Raw genomic sequence first — 19,724 nt, forward strand, 5'->3', positions numbered from 1 at the left:
ATTACTATAATAACAAGGCATATATAAATGTATTTAAAACATGAGTTTTCCTGACATTTAAAATTGTCATTATATGAATAATTAGTAACACGTATGAAGTTGTCATTAACATCTTATAATGACATTAAAAAATGTCAGGAAGTTTAAGACGACATTGGAATAGATGACATTTGTTGGAGGTGTCATTAAAACTAAAATGTCACTAAATATTGAATATGATGACATTTATGAATGTCACGATAAGTATTTATTCTTGTAGTGTTTGTTTCACATTTATGGAGTGATATATCTTTTTTGACATCTCTATGTTTGATATTTTATTCATTTTCACATGAAATTTATCCTTTCTTGTTCTTAATTATTGATGGATATTAATTTATCGTTGCATGTAAATCACCTGCCAAACCATTTGCATATTTGTTACTTAATCTCGAATGGAAAAAGTGATGTATTAAAATATTAGTATGTCTTTTGTGAGATGAATCAATCATGCATATTTTTATAATAATAATCGATTTATTAGCGCCCTAGATATAGATCAATAAATATTTTAGAGAAATTCACCACAAGATCTTGAATATTGAATTGAATTATACAACGTGCTGAGGTTATTATAAAGTTCATAATAATCGTGTCTTGATCTTTTATTTGAATTCGGGTATTTATATGCAGTAAAACATACATAAATTAATACTCGATAAATTAATAATCTCTCTAAAATTATACTTTTTTCCGGTCCCGACTAGGGGTGTAAACGAACCGAACACGTTCACGAACTTTTCGAGCCGGTTCGAATAATATTTGGTTCGGAATTCGAAATTATTGAATTCGAGCCGAACTCGAACTTGTTCGAATATTTTTCGAATCGAATTCGAGCTAAAATTATATTGTTCGATTGTTCGCGAACTTTAGCATTATGTTTAAAAAATAAATAAAATATTATTAAGTATATATATATATATATAATATTATAATATTATAATATATATAATATTATTCGAGTTCGAATTCAGTTCGAATCGAGTTCGAATCGAAAATAATAAAAGTTCGAGTTTCGAATCGAGCTTCGAATATATTTATTCGAATTCGAGCTCGAATACTGAAAATTTCATAAAATTCGATTCGTTTACAGTTCTAGTCCCGACTTAAGCTGGTGTGTTAAATTAATAATTTTGATAAATGAATAAGATAATAATTTTTTGGAAGACTCATATATAAATGAATTATATATCATGTTTGCTTGTTCACTGTTTATGACTGGCACGTTACATCTGGTGTACCATTTCCATACTCGCTATTTTTGTTGAGATTTGAAAAATAATCTGTGTCGTTTAGACTCTTCCAAATTCATAATTTTCCCTTGTAAATAGAGAAATGTGTGTAAGTAGTTTACGAATCTTTAAGTCATCTCCAATCCCAGCATCAAAATAGCGTTTCACACTATTTAGGTGATGGGGTTTCTTCCGACGGAGCTACGCTATTTTGCAAAATAGCGCAACTTCATTTCCCTCTGCGTCAAATTTGGGGATAGATGAGTTTTCTTTTGTTTTTTGTTTTTTTATTTATTTTAATTATAAATATTTATATTATAAAAATTATAAATATTATTTATATAATAATATATAAACAATATAAACAATATGATATTATTATATTAATTTAATAATTAAATATATTTAAAAAAAAGAAAAAAAAAGTCAGAGTGAGCTCGACCCACTCACCTTAAAAAAGAAGAAGAAGAGTGGGTCGAGCCACTCACCTCGACCCACCTGGGTCGAGCTGGGTCGATGTCTTCAGGCTTGAGTCGAGCTCGACCAAGGTCTGAAGAGTGGGTCGAGCTCGACCCAAACAAAGAGCTCGACCCACCTTTTATTTAATTAAATTTAAATGGAATATATATATTTTTTCTTTTTAAATTTTAAATGGATCAAGTCTAAACGTATCTACCAGTTAAAACTCATCTATTAGTCAAAACTCATAATATTAATTATATCAATTATAAAATATAATTCTAATTATATCACTAAATTTAAAATATAAATATTTAATAAATAATAAGAAAAAAATTAAATAAATCAAATAAAAAGAATATTCCGAGAATATTTTTTTTAGAGTAAGATTTGAAGTAGATGTGTTGGAGATGATATTGTATTTGACTGTAGAAACTGCACTATTTTTAAATAGAGTTGCTCTAAAATAGAGATTTTGGTTGGAGATGACCTTAGACTCTGAAAACGAATTTTTTCTTGTACTAGTAAATTTTGATTATTCGAAGCTTCAAATTAAAATGGAGTTGCTGCAAGTAATAAGTGAGAAAAAAAATTATAGGAACTGAGAATTTGAAATAGTGTTTGTTTGGTGTAGTTTTCGAATAAAGACAAGAATATGCAAATCATGTAATTATGAGGCATGGCACACAAGCTTACAGTTCACAATTTCCATGCATTGTCGACGTCACAGCATGCATGAAAAATGTTTTGGGCTGAAATCTGACCAAATTTAGCATAACTCACGATGCATATAGACAAATTATAGCATTTCACAATGACACTATAAATTGCAAGCTAGGTCTTCATAATTTCCCACTCCAACCCCGAAAGTCAGTTTCAAATGAAGAACTCGCAAAAGGCAATACAAAATGAGTGTTTTTCAACTAAAGTTGACTGATTATGATGATAACCATAATGCCGAAGTCGAAGAACTGCTCCTGCAAGGGCTTGAAAAGAAGAGTTTGCTTGGATGGTCTCTGTACAAATACAAGGGTCACTGGTGTAGCTTGGATTTACTTCGGCCAATTATACGCTGTGAAAAATACTTCAAAGCTCGCGATACTGACGTAATATTGGCAACCCTTCCCAAATCCGGAACCACTTGGCTTAAAGCATTAACGTTCAGCATCATTAATCGCTCGCAGTATCCCCTTGATGAAAATCCTTTACTCACATCCAATCCTCACGCTTTAATCCCTTTTCTTGAACGAAACATCTATAGAGAAAGTGAAAATCCCGACCTGGATCACATTCCCGATCCAAGAATCTTTTCGACTCATGTGCATTACAAATTGCTTCCAATTTCCATCATGGAATCTAAGTGTCGTGTTATACATATATGTAGAAACCCCTTGGATCAATTCATTTCGCTCTGGCATTTCAAGAATCTGATTTCTACCAGTGGATCGATTTCTTTGGATGAGTTCTTGGAAGCGTATTGTGAAGGGACGCATGATTATGGACCCTTTTGGGAACATGTTTTGGGATACTGGAATGCCTATCTGAAGAATCCCGAAAAAGTGTTGTTTTTGAAATACGAAGATCTGAAGAAAGATGTAAATTTTAATGTGAAAATCATAGCTGAATTTATTGGATATCCTTTCTCGTTCGAGGAGGAAAAGATGGGATTGATAGATAAAATAGTTAAGCTATGTAGCTTTGAAAAGCTTAAAAATCTGGAGGTAAACCAGGTTGGTAGCTTGGATTCTTCGTTGAAAAATAGTTACTTTTTCAGGAACGGGGAGATTGGAGATTGGGTCAATTACTTGACTCCTGCTATGGTTGAACGACTTGAAAAGGTTGTGCGAGAGGAGTTTAGAGGTTCTGGGTTGATGCTCTAGCTGCAGAAATAAGGGCATTCTGCTTGTCTAGTTTGATATAACTTATTTTAAGAATATTATATATTGTATGCTTAATTTGTGTTACCTGGATTTATGGAGTGGAAAATATTTATTTTTTTAGAAAAACCATAAAATTAAGCTAAAATATTATTTGAAAAAAAATATATAGTAAACAACACATAATCTATAACTATACCAGCAGACGACGCAAACGCTTTATGTTTGTAAAAAATAACATGACTAAGACATGTAAACCAATTAATAACGTGAACACGATATAAATAAATTGATTCATAACAAAATTTACGTCCTTATAAAACCAGCATGAAAATATCTAAATGTATAAGCATCCACCATGAAAACCAACATAAATTTTTTTTTAAATTATTTTAGTCTTGAAGAGAATTCACAAAAACGGAAAATTCATGATCCAACAACAACAAAAAAATAAAATTCTAGGAGAAAAATCACTTTGTGCATGTGGGACAGAAAAATCTCGATAGAATATATACGTGGCTCGTGTTGGGTAAAAAATACAGCATATCGTTTGTTATTGAATCAATTGCTGGCGGAAGGTTTCGCAGGAAATGAATCAGACGTAGTAAAATAAAAGACGGAAGAAAGACTGCAACTTCCGGCTTGACAGGGCTGTGTTCTGTGAACAAGATGTGTGATGAATTATTTTGAATCACACATATAAATATGACACAATACTGACTCTAATTAATTAAAATGCTAAAAACGAAACAAATTCAAATGTGGTTAGTGAAAACGATTTTTTTAAAATGTGATTTCTATTTTCAAGAAGGGTTTTCGAATTCAAATTTGAATATTGAACAGTAATACGAAAAGAAGACAAATTTCCTATCGACCTCAATCAAAAGCTCGACTGTTATTAAATATAACATTAATTTCCCATTATTTCCTTTTTTAACATCTTATATATAAATAAATATAGATTATTCTAACTAATTACTAGAATTGGTCTTGCAGCAAATCTAGAAAAAAACATATCGTGATTTAAAGAAAAGTAAGTATTTTATGAGACGGTCTCACGAATCTTTATCTGTGATACGAGTCAACCCTACCGATATTCACAATAAAAAGTACTTCTTTTTCATGGATGCTCCAAATAAGAGATCCGTCTCACAAAATACGACCCGTGAGTTCGTCTCGCACAAGTTTTTGCCTTTAAATAATCATAACTTGACACAAATTGCAAAAATAAAAAGAAAAACTCCAGATTTAAGTCCAAAAAATATTATCCATAAAAAAAATATATACACACAATACGTCAATACGTACATATTTACACCAATTTTAAAAAATATTCCTTAAATAATTAAATTAAATTGTTTATTTAAATATGTTCACACACAACGATGATTCAGTTTGGCGGTGCTTGGGTTTTGGAGGGAATGATAAAAGCGGCAAAGTTTTAAATTATTTTAAACCGACCCGGTTTAGCTCCAGGATCAAAGGGACCCACGGGTATCGCCCGACACCATATTAAAGAAACCGATCCGTTGTGATTTTCCTAAAGTACCCCTCTGTCAGTTCGTTTCATTTCACGCACCTCTCACGTTCTTTTCACCCACACTCATTTCCTCTGTTTTCTCTATCCACATCTCCCCCACCACCTCTCTGATGGAGAACCGTAGCCAGAACTCCGGGAGGCGCCACCGCGAGAAATCTTCGTCTGGCTCGTCATCTTCTAGGCGGAGTTTGAAGAGAAAACTGGATGAAGAGTTCGAAGTGAGGACAGGAGACGATGAATCGTCGTCTGATTCGCGGCAAGATCTCGTACTCGATGTCAGAACTCAAGTCGAGATTCTCGATTGTTCCACCTCCACAGAGGTGGATCGCGCGTCCTTGAAACGCTCCATCCACGTCTTATCCGAACTTGCGAAGAACGGTACATAAATCTGGAGAATGAAAAATAAATTTCATTTGTTTTTTTCCTTTTCAGTTTTTGTGTAGTGTCTGGTCCGTTCTGGTTATTTTTTGAGCCTCGCAGTGCTTAATTTTGAGTCTAGGGCCTTGATCTGCTGGGAATTTTGCATGTGTAGTAAAATTTTTTACTTTTCATTTTTTAATCAAATTTTTTTTATTTTGATTGTTGGAAATACTTTTCCTGAGTTTTCGTGCTCTGGATATTGAGTTTACTGCTTTGATCCGTGTGGTAAATTCGTTCGTTGCAGAGGATATAGTGAATGTTATTGTGGATTGTGGTGCTGTTCCAGCACTTGTGAAGCATCTGAAGGCTCGGCCTTCTGAACGGGAGGACGATAGTGGTTCGACCTTGTACGAGCATGATGTAGAGAAGGGGAGTGCCTTCACTCTTGGACTTCTTGCCATTAAAGTAATTGCCGTGTTCAATGTTGAGCATGATTAAGTAAATCTTCTAAGTGGTGACAGTCAAAGTTTTAGGAAAATTCTAGATAGGTCGGGTCTGACTTTTGCTAATCGAGCAGCCGCATCTCACATGCACCATTACTTAGATTAGCGAACTTGTTTGTGGGTAGAAGTAAGAGGTCAGATTGATTCAGTAATGAGAAAATGGCATGTTATCTACACATAAAATGTGATTGACAGTTGATGTTTCCTTGTATTTATTAAATATTTTGTTGTTTCCTTTACTGGAACGAGCTTTATTAGATAGGGAATGACTACTCACAAAGTATATTCCGCGGTCTTTGTTTTAAATTGTGGATCTTACATCTTTACTGCTTGTAACTCTAATCCGTTCTATCTAATTACAATTTTTGTTCCTTAGCCGGAGCATCAACAACTGATTGTTGATGCGGGTGCTTTACCCCATCTTGTTGATCTCTTAAAGAGGCATAGAGATGGACAAAAATCTCGGGAAGTATGTAGCGTTATAAGGAGGGCAGCTGATGCGATCACCAATCTTGCTCATGAAAACAACAACATTAAAACTCGTGTGAGGTTGGTTTTCTTTTGTACTCTGTCTCTCGGTTTTGATGTGTGTTTAGACTTTAATTCTTTGATGTTTAGGGTTGAGGGTGGTATACCTCCACTTGTGGAACTGCTTGATTTTGTTGACTCGAAGGTGCAGAGAGCAGCGGCTGGAGCGCTTCGAACTCTTGCCTTTAAAAATGATGAGAACAAAAATCAGGTGGTTGGATTTTGCAAAATTGCAAAATATAGAATTTCTTCCCTACGGAGATTTAATTATATCTCATTAATATCAGATTGTGGAATGCAATGCTCTACCAACACTTATACTTATGTTGCGGTCAGAGGATGCTGCCATACATTATGAAGCGGTTGGCGACCACTAATACTTTTCTTTTCTATTGCTGTTGTATTCACTTATATTTTTTCCTTGTACATGGAAAAAGATTTCTGATATCTTTAATGCTAATTAACAGGTCGGTGTCATTGGAAATCTCGTCCATTCCTCCCCAAGCATTAAGAAGGACGTCCTTGCTGCTGGGGCTTTGCAACCTGTCATTGGGTTACTCAGGTCATTGGATTTATGTTCTGTGTTCTTGGAGAAACAGCAGTATCATTCCCCGGGGTCTTTTATTTAGAAATTATTGTTTTGTTGTCATATAATTTTGAACGATGGAATTGGAATCACAAGTTTCCAGTTTTTGAATTGTGAAATAAAATCGGTGATTGAGCAAGTTGTAAAACATGCTTGAGTTATATCTGTTAGAACAGCTTGCACTGTCAAATGTTAATTATCACCACTAAGCATTCCTTCCCTTCAAATCCAGCATTTCCATGTTCTGATTCTGGAGAAAAACTAACACGGTATTATATTTTTGCTGGACATCTCTAAATCTTGCAAGCAATTGTTACCCTCGTTGTAGCAGTGGAGTGCAAGGAATTTTCTATGATTAAGCAATGCAGGGATCCTGTTCTCCCTTGCCCTTTTCCATCCCAATTTTTTCTAGTGTTTTATGGCCATTACATCTTTGACGCCAATGCCTTGATACTTGTTTTTTCAAGCGACTTAACTAAAATCAACATTTTAGACCATGAGTGATTGAACTCCTTGGTTGAATCCTGATCTGTGAGAGGCTATTTGTGGTTTCACCGTGTCCCTCTAGGAAAAAGTTGTTCTCTGATCGTAGTTCATAAACGACCATTTTCTAAACCACCCTTGATTGAAATTATGAAAATGGAATCCAAAACTTGAATATCTTGGTTCTCGAAACAACGGCGTTGTTGAAGTGGTGGTGAGCCTGTGAATGAATTTTGAGATCCTTTTGTGTTTTGTCCAGATTATGATTTGCTATTTACAGTAATTAAATGCGGCATTGGAGTGGATTTCTAGAGCAAATCTTTGTGTCAGTTAAGGATTCCAAAGTGAGTTTATGCTAAAAATATAAAATTATATTATCAGATGTGGGAGCGATCTCTTTCGTGTATGATTTAAAATTTTCTAAATTAAACAAAACAGATGGGTATGTTAATCACTTACCTCTTCTGTGTATGATGTAATTTATTCTAAATTAAACGAAACAGATGGGTATGTCAATCACATCAAATTTCTCTTGAAATGTATGTACCAGTAGTGAATGGGAGTGTTGAAAATAAGTTGCATATCTGTACGGAGGTTGATTTGGTTTGATCCTTGTATCAAATATGTAAATTTGTTTCTGGATATGACCTTGATGTTTCTAAGTTTGCTGTTCTCGTTTTCAGGTATACGCGTGTATATTTTATTGAATTATTCATTTATCCTTTTTATTAATTGACTATATTGAAACGCAGTATAGACATCGACTCTTGGTTCTTGACCATCTTTAACATTATGCATGTGTGGTTTTATTTTTACTTTCTGTTTGTGGAAATCATTTTCTGTTTTAAATTATTTTGCCTTCATCTTTTTATATCTACCTTGAGGTGGCTAATCTGGCTTCTGTTGTACTTATTCAGTTCATGCTGTCCGGACAGCCAAAGAGAAGCTGCTTTACTGCTTGGGCAATTTGCAGCTACGGATACAGACTGTAAGGTTTGTACTAACATTATTTTTGCTATTTAACTTGAGAACTGGAGCTTCATTACTTATTATGGTTTTATCTGGAATCTCCTATTTTAACTCAATGCAATGGCAAATCCCTGGATGATAATTCTTCAGGTGCATATAGTTCAAAGAGGTGCTGTGCGGCCATTAATCAGTATGCTCCAGTCACCTGACTCTCAATTAAGAGAAATGTCAGCCTTTGCCTTAGGGAGGCTAGCTCAGGTAACATTTCCCATTTTTTGGTCCCAACAAAGTGCACATTTCTAATTCCACCTAAGTTTATCTGATTCTTTTGTTTTGTTGCTAAAACCATATTTCATGTGTGTTAGGACACTCATAACCAAGCTGGTATAGTTCACAGTGGTGGAATAGCTCCATTATTGAAGCTTCTTGAATCCAAGAATGGATCTCTGCAACATAATGCTGCATTTGCTCTTTATGGGCTCTCAGATAATGAAGTATTGTTCTAAAGATAGTAGTGTTGTTATTCTTGTAAACCTGAGTTATATGTGCATTTTTCTGGTCTGAGCATGGAGGTACTTATTGGTTTCTTACTCTCTTCTATTTCTCACTCTTCTTTGTTTTAGGATAATGTTGCAGAACTTATTAGGGTTGGAGGTATTCAGAAACTTCAAGATGGTGAATTTATTGTTCAAGTACTATCTTATCCTTATTGATTTTTTAGTCAGAAACATTATTTGTTTAGTCTTTGAATTGATGCTATAGCTTGATTCAAGTGATTGAAAGCATTGTTTCATATTCCTTTTCCTACAGCCTACTAGAGATTGTGTTGCCAAGACATTGAAAAGACTTGAAGAGAAGATTCATGGGCGGGTGAGTTATTTTGTTTGTTGAAAATATAAGTGTAGTATTCAAATGTTTCATCAGCGGTTAACCCCCAAGAAAAAGAACAAATGGAGAGTGACAGTTTGGGACAATTGGAGGGAAATGTCACTATTGTAAACAGCAGAGGATAAAAGGTTTATGGTGTGTTGTCGAGCCTTTGATTCTTGATATCTGAAAATTTATGTGTTTGGTGTAAGTCTGGATCTTAGAACTGTGGAAAATGCAAATCATTGACCATCATATAAAGGGTCCCTTGCCAATCACTCTTCTAATCATTTTCCATTTTAGGTACTGAACCATTTATTATACATGATGCATGTGGGGGAAAAAAATGTTCATAGACGGGTTGCTTTGGCTCTTGCGCATCTGTGTTCTCCTGATGATCAAAAGACTATTTTTATTGATAACAATGGTATGTTGTTTATCAAATTTGTCAAAATTGTCTGCACATCTACACTTTCTGCTAGAGCCTTCTGCAACCACCTTCTTTTCAGGATTGGAGTTGCTTTTGGAGCTTTTAGAATCAACTAACTTAAAGAACCAAAGAGATAGTTCATTGGCTTTATGCAAGTTGGCTAATAAAGCCAACTCTCTTTCTCCTGTGGATGCAGCTCCACCCTCACCAACACCACAGGTGATTGTCCAGTCTTTCAAGTGATTTGATTGCGTCAGTCACTTGTATAATTTATGGATTATGCATTTTTTATTTTGCAATGTTTTGATATTTTTTAGATGAATTTTCCATATTGTTATATGATTTCCCCCCTGATTTTTCTTGGCCTGAACCCTGTTTACCTGGTAGCTTAACATAACAAGCACATGAATGTACTTGTCAATTTTCGAGTTCCTAGGGAAGTAGAGTAACAAGGTCTTATGGTGTGAATTATTTATTTGTTTTTAATGCATAGTGTATGGAAGAAAGAGAAGCAATTGTAGTTGTGAAAACACAGGTTTCACCTGGTGGGGTGGAAGATAATCCTAAGCCTGAGCCTTATTCACTTTTCCATATAGGATTCATCTGACCAAATTTTTACTGCAATGCTGCAGATTCATGTTGTAGAAGTCCAGTCTTGCTATATTTACTTACATGTTGTGGAAATTCTGAAAAGACTGTTAAAATGTAATTTAAGGATTGACATGGATGGCTTTGGCAGTTATTTAATTAGGATAACCTGGTGAGGTCATCACCTGTTTAAGTGATTTTTGGAAAAATTTGTTCAACGCTTTGCAATGCAAGTTACTTGACATTTGCATTGCAAAGCGTTGAACAAATTTGTCTCTGTACAAGAGGATCACTTCTCTCCCCTAGCCCATGCTAGTATTTTCTCACCAAACCTCAAATTAATAGAATAATCGAACAAATCCTCAACTCTCCCCTCCCTCACATTTTATCTACCACTCTCATTTCTAGATATTATCGTAACATTACTTGACATTTGCATTGCTAAGCCTTGAACAAATTTGTCTCTGTACAAGAGGATCACTTCTCTCCCCTAGCCTATGCTAGTATTTTCTCTCAAAACCCCAAATTAACAGAATAATCGAACGGATCCTCAACTCTCCCCTCCCTCACATTTTATCTACCACTCTCATTTCTAGATCCTTCCAATACACAAAGCAGGCCCAACAATTAAAGCCCATAATAATATTAAGATCCGTAACAAGTGATCTATTCGATATTAATTTATTAATTATTTATTATTACACGTTTTTTGCTCTCTACATTGTTGAAATAAATATAAAAAGTTTATGTTTTGGTTTTGTGTACAATATCTGGTAGCTATACTAAATGACAATCATATTTACTTTCAGGATATGTTATCTCAATACTGTTTTGAAGGGTTGACAAAAAATATAAACGTTTCAGTACCTTTTCATGCAAATTAGTTGAAATCCCGCATAAGTTCTGCATTATTTTCCTTAAATGTGACTTCTGGACTTGAAATACATTTCTCCATGCAGAACCTGATTTTTGTAGTGTCATACTATTCTGTTTTCTGAATAAAGAAAATGTTTTAGCTTGATGCATGTTCTTTGATGACATAGGATTTTACAGTTTTGGGTTGCTTGTATTATAGTTTAAAAGTATTGATCTTGAATTGTCTATTGATCTGAACTGAAAGAGCTTGATGCATCTGGCCTTTTGCAATAACATATCTTCGTTCTCTTGATATTGACTAATATACAGCAGCGGTACCTCTTTGTGTGGTTGCTGATATTTCAGTTTGTGATGGGAAATTTTTATTTTTACTTTTCCTATTAACTTAAGTGCTTTTTGTTCTACAGGTGTATTTGGGTGAGCAGTACGTGAATAATCCTACACTGTCTGATGTCACATTTTTAGTTGAAGGTGAATATTGATATGTATCTTGGCGAGTTGTTTTCCATGCATTTTCATTCTAAGCAATTGGTTATCAATCTTTATTTCTCTTGTTTTTTTCATCAGGAAAACGATTCTATGCTCACAGAATTTGTCTACTTGCTTCTTCTGATGCATTCCGAGCTATGTTTGATGGTGGTTACCGGGTATCTTTTACCATTTCCTAATTGAGTTCCACCCACACTATTTCTTGTTAAACTGACGCACATATTTCAGTCACATAGGACAATTTACATCGTCTGAATTATATTTTCTAATTTTTTGTATTTTGCTTCAACATAAACATACACAAATATAGTAGCAAGGATTTATGAATTCGAAAGTGCTGTTCCAAGGTCTTTAAATTAAAGTTAATAACTTGTCTCGTAATTGGTTGGCCGCGTAAAAATTTACTATAATCCACTGCAGGAAAGAGAAGCCAAAGACATAGAGATTCCAAATATAAGATGGGATGTCTTTGAGTTGATGATGAGGTGAAAATGCTTCCATGTTTTTACAATTTTACTCTCGCTCTCAAATAAAATGAAGGCAATCATCTTTAATTTCTAATTACTTGTCCCTGCATTATTTTTGGCCGCAGGTTCATATACACTGGATCAGTTGACATCAAGTTGGACATAGCACAGGATCTTCTGAGGGCTGCTGATCAGTATCTGTTGGAAGGTCTGAAACGTCTGTGTGAATACGCGATTGCACAGGTGAGTTTACATAAGAGAAAGGACCAATTTGACCGAAAAGCTCTTATGGCCACAATTCCTCACTGTTTTCTCGTCTCCTCAAAGGACATATCTGTGGAAAACGTGTCTCTCATGTTGGAGTTGTCTGAGGCATTCAACGCTCTCTCCTTGAGACATACCTGTGTCCTATTCATCCTGGATAAATTTGACAAAATATGTACCATGCCATGGTATGCTTGACTCTCTGCTTTGACTTCTTGTTGTGGTAGTTTAGTACTTAATGGTGCTGAAACCATCTTTTTCGTATGCTCGTATGCAGGTATCCCCAGCTGATCCTGCGTGTTTTACCGGAGACTCGTAATTATTTCTTGAGATTACTGACCAGAACGCTTTCTGAACCAAGACGATAGGTGGTTTGACTTCAGTTTTGATCTTTAACTAATCAAAGACGCAGGAATTTGTACAGAAACTGGCTACTTTGCTTTTGAGTAATTGTAACAAACGAAGTGGCAGAGTTTATTGTCTTGATTCTTTGTCTCCCATTTAATGTAAACTCCAATTTATTCATGGTTTATTTCGTTGAACAGCTTTCCAGTAGGCTTGAAGTATACCTCGAAAAAGCGTCGGAGATAAAATTTTACATTTTACGAAAAGTACCCACTAAATCTAAAAAAAATTAATTTTAGATTTAAAAGGATGAATTAGTGCACCTGTTCATTCTGTTGGGTCAGCTCTGTTTAATTTTAGTCGAAATGATTTCGGAAATGAACCAGAAAAATAAAAAAATTGTTGAATCATTACGATAATAATATGCTGAAGTGAAGGAGATTGGGATGACAAAGTTTAGCCCAAATATGTGATTAGAAATAAAAGTAGGATTACATTAATTAATAGAAACATCAAACACGCGAATCGCGAATTGCTCGGCCGCCGAAGAAATCTCCTCTAAATCTGTCAACAAGGAAACTGAGAGTATCCGATTTTTGTTACGCTTGTGGCAGAGAATGTGATAGCGATTCATTGCAAACAGGAAAACTGGAGTATGGAACCTGGTTGCGAGCGGTGTTACCGACTGGAGCTTGAAAGAATAGGCTTCATGCATCACAAAACACAAATACTTACTCAGCCTAAGATGATCCTAATTGCGAGCATGATGGGGATGATTTGGAAATACCCAAAGAAACTAATAGAGATAACGTGGAGTCTAACAATCGTTTGATGTTGGAAGAGGTGCAAGGGGGACAACGAACATCTACAGCCTATGAATCTCGAGGAAATATGTCCCAAGACCTTATGAAAACTTCTCATGATAAACCAGATTCCACAAGCTGTTGTAAACCAATTCCACAGTTGCCACCGAATGTGGAGATCGCAGATGCTCCACTAATATTGATGCATGTACCGATATCAGCTTCTATGAAAGAGATGGATAAAGAGCCTGTACAGTTTAAATCGGGAGATGAAGCTGACCTACGACCAAAAATTAACACAATGAAGGGGAAACGGAGTGCAAGGGGTAGCCCAAACAAGTCGGGAGTGGTTTCACTGGGGAAAACAAAATTAACGGGACAGAAGAGGAACTGGGATGTTGGGAAAATGGATCGTCGTACGGCGATAGTTATGTCACCCAAAAAATTAAAGATGCCTGATACAAATACAACAACACAACCACCGCCGACAACAATGAGTTGTGTAGTATAGAATGCCTAATAGCTTGGGAACCAACGGGCATTTTGAGCACTCAGGCGGTTGACAGCTGAAAAAAGCCCTCTCGACTCTTCCTTAGTGAAACAAGGAAGAGAAATATAAATAGTGCCCAGTGGAAAATGTTACTTGGGTTTACTGGTTGTATACTATGGAGGAAACCGTTGATTGTTTCAGTTAATTCTTTCTCCCAAGGCCACATTGATTGCACGGTTAGGGAGAGAGACAAAAAGTAGAGATTATCGGGTTTTTATGGTATCCCAGATGCCTTTCTTAGAAATCAGTCTTAGGAACCAATGCGTCGCCTTGCGGGAATCCGGGAATTAAAAGAACTACCTTGGCTTGTGGAAGGCGACTTCAATGAGATTTGCTTTGATAGTGAAAAATGGGGAGGTAATATTCGGGCCTCTTCACAGATGCAAGGATTTCGGCCGCTCTTTATGATTGTGCTTTACAATACCAACATTCTACTGGTGAGTTTTTCATGTGGGCTAGTAGGAGAACCGGGAACCAACTTATTCTTGAGCGGCTTGATCGTTTTGTTGGTACACCAGGCCTTGGAGTTTTTCCACAAGACCATCGGTCTCTTTACATTCATTTGGGAAATCTAAATGTCCAAGGACCACGATTCTCCCCTAACCACAAATTTATTCCTCAATTCGAGGATGGATGGCTCCAGGAGATGGAGGATGCTGAAAAAGTTGTACAAGGTTGCGGCCATTTGATGCCTCGATGGTATTAAAAGACATAATAGTCAATTGCCTACAAACACTTCACCATTGGGTTGGACATAAGTTCCGTGCATTGCATATGCAAATTAAAGAGAAGATGTTTGAAATTAATGAACTCAAGAGCCAGTCAAAATGGTTCCATTCTACGGACCAGCTACACATGCTTGAGAATGAACTCGAGAAGCTGTGTACGCTAGAGGAAGAATATTGGCGACATAGAAGCCGTGTTGATTGGATTCAATGGGGAGACAGAAGAAACTCAATTCTTCCATGTACATGCCTCATCTAGTAAGTAAATAAACACAATGAGAATTGATCATGACACATGGGGACCTCTGTACGGAGCCCCAAAGATATGGCTGAAATTGTTATTGATTACTTTAATAATCTCTTCAATTCTAATAGCTCCTCCCTAGACGATATGCATATCGTTTTTGATCATGTACAAACTAGGGTTACTAGCCAAATGAACATTTAGGTGAAGAAAGCATTATTTGATATGCATTCGGATAAGTAATCTTGACCGGATGGCATGCCAACACTATTTTATCAGAACTTTTGGCACATTGTTGGTCGGGATGTTACCTCGGCTATCTTAGACGTCCTTGATGATGGAGTTTCTCTGGATTGCTGGAATCAGACAGTGGTAACTCTCATCTCTAAAGTTGCAAATCCTCTCCTGATGAAAGAGTTCAGACCTATTAGCCTCTGTAATGTCTGTTATAAAATTTTCTCTTGAGTCTTCACAAACTGTCTAGGCCCCCTCATGAGTAATATTGCCGATGATTACCATAATGCTTTCGTTCCAGGAAGATTGATATCTGACAACATAATCTTGGGTTCGAGTCTATTCATTGGGTGCGTAGTAGAAAAGTTGGGAAATATGGCTTTACAGGTCTGAAACTTGACATGAGTAAGGCCTATGATAGAGTTGAGTGACGATTCCTTGAGGCGATGATGAATAAAGTGGGATTTACTCGAGCCTGGACTAAAAGGATTATGATATGTATCACCTTTGTCTCATATTCATTCCGAGTTAACCATGATATTTTCGCGCAACTGATTTCTAAACGAGGCAATAGACAAAGTGATCCTCTATCATCATATTTATTTGTGATATGTGTGCATGGTCTCTCTTCGATGTTGTTTTCATTTCAAAAGAGAAACCGATACACTTGGAATCAAGATTGCAAATTCGAGCCCAACACCTTCGCACTCGTTCTTTGTGGATGATAGTCTTGTTTTTTTTCAAGGCAACAGAAGGAGATTGCGTACAAGTCAAGCATTGTATTGATCAATATGCAAAGGCTTCAGGATAGCTTATCAATTTCGAAAAATCCGGTCTCTCTTTTAGCCCGAATACAAGTTAAGATACAATGAATCATATTAAATCGATGCTCGCCATCCTGGTAGTATAGGGACATGAGATTAATCTTGGCCTACCTAATTTCTAAGTCCGGAATAAGGGAGTATAGTTTGCATATCTTTTGGAAAAAGTTGTCAAGATAATCTCAGAGTGGGGTAATAAATTTTTCTCGGTCGGAGGAAAAAATGTTCTTATTAAGTCAGTGCTTCAGGCAATTCTCACATATGCAATGTTGTGATTTCGAATTTCACGATACATATGTGAAAACATCGAAATGAAATGTGCCAAGTTCTGGTGAGGCTTTAATGCAGACCACAAAAAGCTACATTGGAAAAAGTGGTACTATCTTTGCCAACCGAAATGTCAAGGTGGAATGGGTTTTAGAAACTCGACATATTTAATAAATCACTACTTGCAAAACGAATATGGATGATTATCCAAAACTCCCAATCCCTTGTCGGCCGAGTCCTTAAAGCTCGTTACTTTAAATATGGCGATATTATGCATGTGCCTCTTGGAAGTAATCTGTTATATATTTGGTGATTCCTTATGTGGAGCAGAAGCTTACTAGAGGAATGTAGGTATTGGCGAGTAGGGAATTGATCTTCAATCAGAATTTTCCAAGATAAATGGGAATGTTGTTTCCTAATTTGCTTGTCAACTATGCATCCATGGAGAATGAGCTCACTGTCAGTGCCCTCATCAAGGATGGGAGATGGTATGACGAGGCGATTAGCGACACATTTTTACCTTATATTGCGGATGAAATACATGGTATCCCACTCCCACAAACACCGACTCTAGACTCTAGATACTTGAAATATGATATAGAAGGCAAATATTTTGTTAAAGAGGGTTTAATAGGGCTGGAATTGGTCTGCAAAATACTCTGGAAAATCAGACGGTTTTACCTTTGATGAAGTGGATGCAGTTCCTCTAGTCATTAACGATTCCACTGAAAATTAGGATCTTTTGGTGGAGATTAGCACATGATATTATTCCAACCGAGAAGTACCTTCTAAAGCACCATGTTCCAGTGTTCGATGTATGTCCACTCTGGATTTTTGGAGGTGATGAAAGGTGCCATGCGTTTTTCTTTTGTCCAGAAACCAAAGGCTTTTGGAAGGGCTAGATTCAGAAGCAATTGCTAAAACATGTCTGAGGGCGTGATACAATGAAAATCTGTATTTGGATGATGAGTCAAAATCGAGTATGAAAGATTTTCTTGCCGGGCCTGGGGTGTTTGGTGTGGTCGACTTGGAGTTCTTCATAAGACGAAAAAGCGCGTATATCGCTACCGAAACAGTGGGACAATAGCTGCATTGAGGAATACTGCTTTGCGGCGTGAGGTTCATAGTAACAAATATAAGATTGTCAGTGATTCGCCGAGAATCTGGACTCCACCACTAGATAGGCACTTTCATCTTGATGTGGACGCAGTCGTTAACGAACAACTAAACATCTATGGTGTTGATAGGATAATCCGACATTCCGCAACCGGCCTCGGTGGTACATGCTGGAACTTTTGGCTCTTAAGGAAGGATTAAAGCTAGTTTGCGAGAGAAAACATGCCCACACTCATATTTATTCTGATGCACGGATGGCCGTGCCAGCAGTCATGGATCCATAAAGTGACTATGGTTATATTGGATTATGCGATGAGAAGATTAAAAACCATATCATAAAGCCGTGGGTAATTAGTTTAAAGCACATGAAACAGTATGTCAATACAGTAGCTCATTGCTTAGAACAATTTGTAATTTCTTCTCTCTGTTGGGTGAACAAGGACTTTCCCTCTTGGTTGGTTGATATCGTATCTATGAACATCTATTCTTGGTAAAAGAAATATTAATCACCGAGTGTGGAAAAAAAGGAGAAATTCAAAAGTGATAATGTAAAATATCTAATGTGGATTGACCTCAACAAAGTTGCTGTAGTTTAGTGGTAAGAATTCCACGTTGTGGCCGTGGAGACCTGGGCTCGAATCCCAGCAGCCACACGTTTTCTCCTCTCTCTACTTTTGAAAATCGGATAAATATTTTATTTAAGTAACTCATCAAAAAATTTATTTTTTAAATTAAAAATGTTATTTTTATTGTAAATATGAATATTGTTGACCACCATCTTATTAATAAAAATATATAATATCGTCTCACGAGAAATTCAATTGAATTAACACTCAACACGGTCAAATATAATATCATGAACAAATATCCCATGGCATAGCACATGAGATATATTTTATATTAATTTCATTATTACTAGTTTTCCTTCCATTATTTTAATTATGGATGGCCAGGGCTGAGTTGAAAAAGGACATAATTCTAAGTGGGCATGAAAAGCTCTTCGCTCCTCGCATTCAATCGAAATAACAACAATACCCATAGCAAACATTCACATTTAAATATTATTTATCATTTCTCGCCTTCAACTAAATTTTTGGTTATGTGATGTCGCAGTCTCTCTTTTTCTAACAATTTTTAAATCTACAAATTCTGACAAAAAATCTTCATTTTCTATAAATTAATAAATTTTCAATAATTTTTATTCAAACCCCTCGAATTCTATAATTATTTTCATAGCTCCTCTCCGGGTTTCTGCTCTGTTTCTTGGATTCAAACATTCCCACAAATGTCCCCCACATCGAGTATTTGTCAACATTGCAAATCAGAACTACCATCTTCGCCATGGCTACAAATCCAAACCCCAGTAACATTAGCCGAAATGGGCAATTCCGCGGAGACCCTGGTTGCTAACATTCTCATACAAAAACCTCCAAGCATTTGGCAGATGATTCCGAGAGAGTTTACGTCCATCCCATGGAGAAGAGATCGGATTATTCACTCAGTACAAAGAGCCTGGAAATGTGCACCGAGGGCTTAGGCAAACGAAACGGAATGCGTTTTTTATTCGAGCATGGAAGAATTCTGTTCTAGTACTGGAAAAACAGAGTTTTCCCGAAAAAAGCACCCGGAAGCTGGAAAATCCAGCAAGAAAGTAGATTACAGCAGCTGTCATCCACCTCCACTGTCTTCCATTAGTGGTAAAGATGTTGTTCAAGTGCGGTCTCATCGAGAAGGGGGGCGATTAGTGATTAAAGCATTTAGTTTCTCTTGCTGCAGTACTCATTTTATATCCGTAAGAGAACATGGGAGGCTCAAGCTTTTCATGTGCAAAAATGAATCCCGGGATTGTGAGGATCTGTCAGCTGAAAATGCAGAGCTTGGTGAAGAAAATGGCCAAGTACCGGAAGAAGATTTCGACGAAAATGGCGACTCGAAGCTTGAAGATCGTGGGAGACTCGGGTGTCAAATTGGTGGTGTAGCAGCGGATGCAAGAGAGATGAAAGCAATAACTTACCTAGTTTGCCATTTTGCTTTATAAGATAAATAAACATTTACCGAATAT

General features: G+C 36.3%; 2 protein-coding genes across 2 annotated transcripts; both read left to right on the forward strand.

The window, feature by feature from the left end:
• Positions 1 to 2,599: 2,599 nt before the first annotated feature.
• On the forward strand, positions 2,600 to 3,700 carry LOC142539354 (cytosolic sulfotransferase 8-like). The gene has a single exon (XM_075644764.1). The coding sequence runs from the start codon at positions 2,639 to 2,641 to the stop codon at positions 3,608 to 3,610; it is 972 nt and encodes a 323-aa protein (XP_075500879.1). The 5' UTR covers positions 2,600 to 2,638; the 3' UTR covers positions 3,611 to 3,700.
• A 1,482-nt stretch (positions 3,701 to 5,182) lies between these two features.
• LOC142539353 (ARM REPEAT PROTEIN INTERACTING WITH ABF2-like) lies at positions 5,183 to 13,099 on the forward strand. Its single transcript, XM_075644763.1, has 19 exons — positions 5,183 to 5,525; positions 5,812 to 5,972; positions 6,387 to 6,559; positions 6,629 to 6,749; positions 6,826 to 6,900; positions 7,006 to 7,100; positions 8,525 to 8,600; positions 8,727 to 8,834; positions 8,942 to 9,070; positions 9,200 to 9,268; positions 9,387 to 9,446; positions 9,747 to 9,870; positions 9,953 to 10,092; positions 11,745 to 11,808; positions 11,905 to 11,984; positions 12,247 to 12,311; positions 12,419 to 12,536; positions 12,621 to 12,745; positions 12,835 to 13,099. The coding sequence occupies exons 1-19, from the start codon at positions 5,258 to 5,260 to the stop codon at positions 12,923 to 12,925; spliced, it is 2,142 nt and encodes a 713-aa protein (XP_075500878.1). The 5' UTR covers positions 5,183 to 5,257; the 3' UTR covers positions 12,926 to 13,099.
• The last annotated feature ends 6,625 nt before the right edge of the window (positions 13,100 to 19,724 follow it).

Source organism: Primulina tabacum, chromosome 3 (genome assembly GCF_025594145.1).
Source record: "Primulina tabacum isolate GXHZ01 chromosome 3, ASM2559414v2, whole genome shotgun sequence".
NCBI lineage: Eukaryota > Viridiplantae > Streptophyta > Magnoliopsida > Lamiales > Gesneriaceae > Primulina > Primulina tabacum.

Bases quoted from the DNA above. Each gene is read 5' to 3' on its own strand.
- LOC142539354 (XM_075644764.1), top strand. From the start codon at position 2,639: ATGAGTGTTTTTCAACTAAAGTTGACTGATTATGATGATAACCATAAT.
- LOC142539353 (XM_075644763.1), top strand. From the start codon at position 5,258: ATGGAGAACCGTAGCCAGAACTCCGGGAGGCGCCACCGCGAGAAATCT. The intron at 6,901-7,005 runs GTTGGCGACCAC...GCTAATTAACAG, and splicing joins CTGCCATACATTATGAAGCG to GTCGGTGTCATTGGAAATCT. The intron at 9,447-9,746 runs GTGAGTTATTTT...TTTCCATTTTAG, and splicing joins AAGAGAAGATTCATGGGCGG to GTACTGAACCATTTATTATA.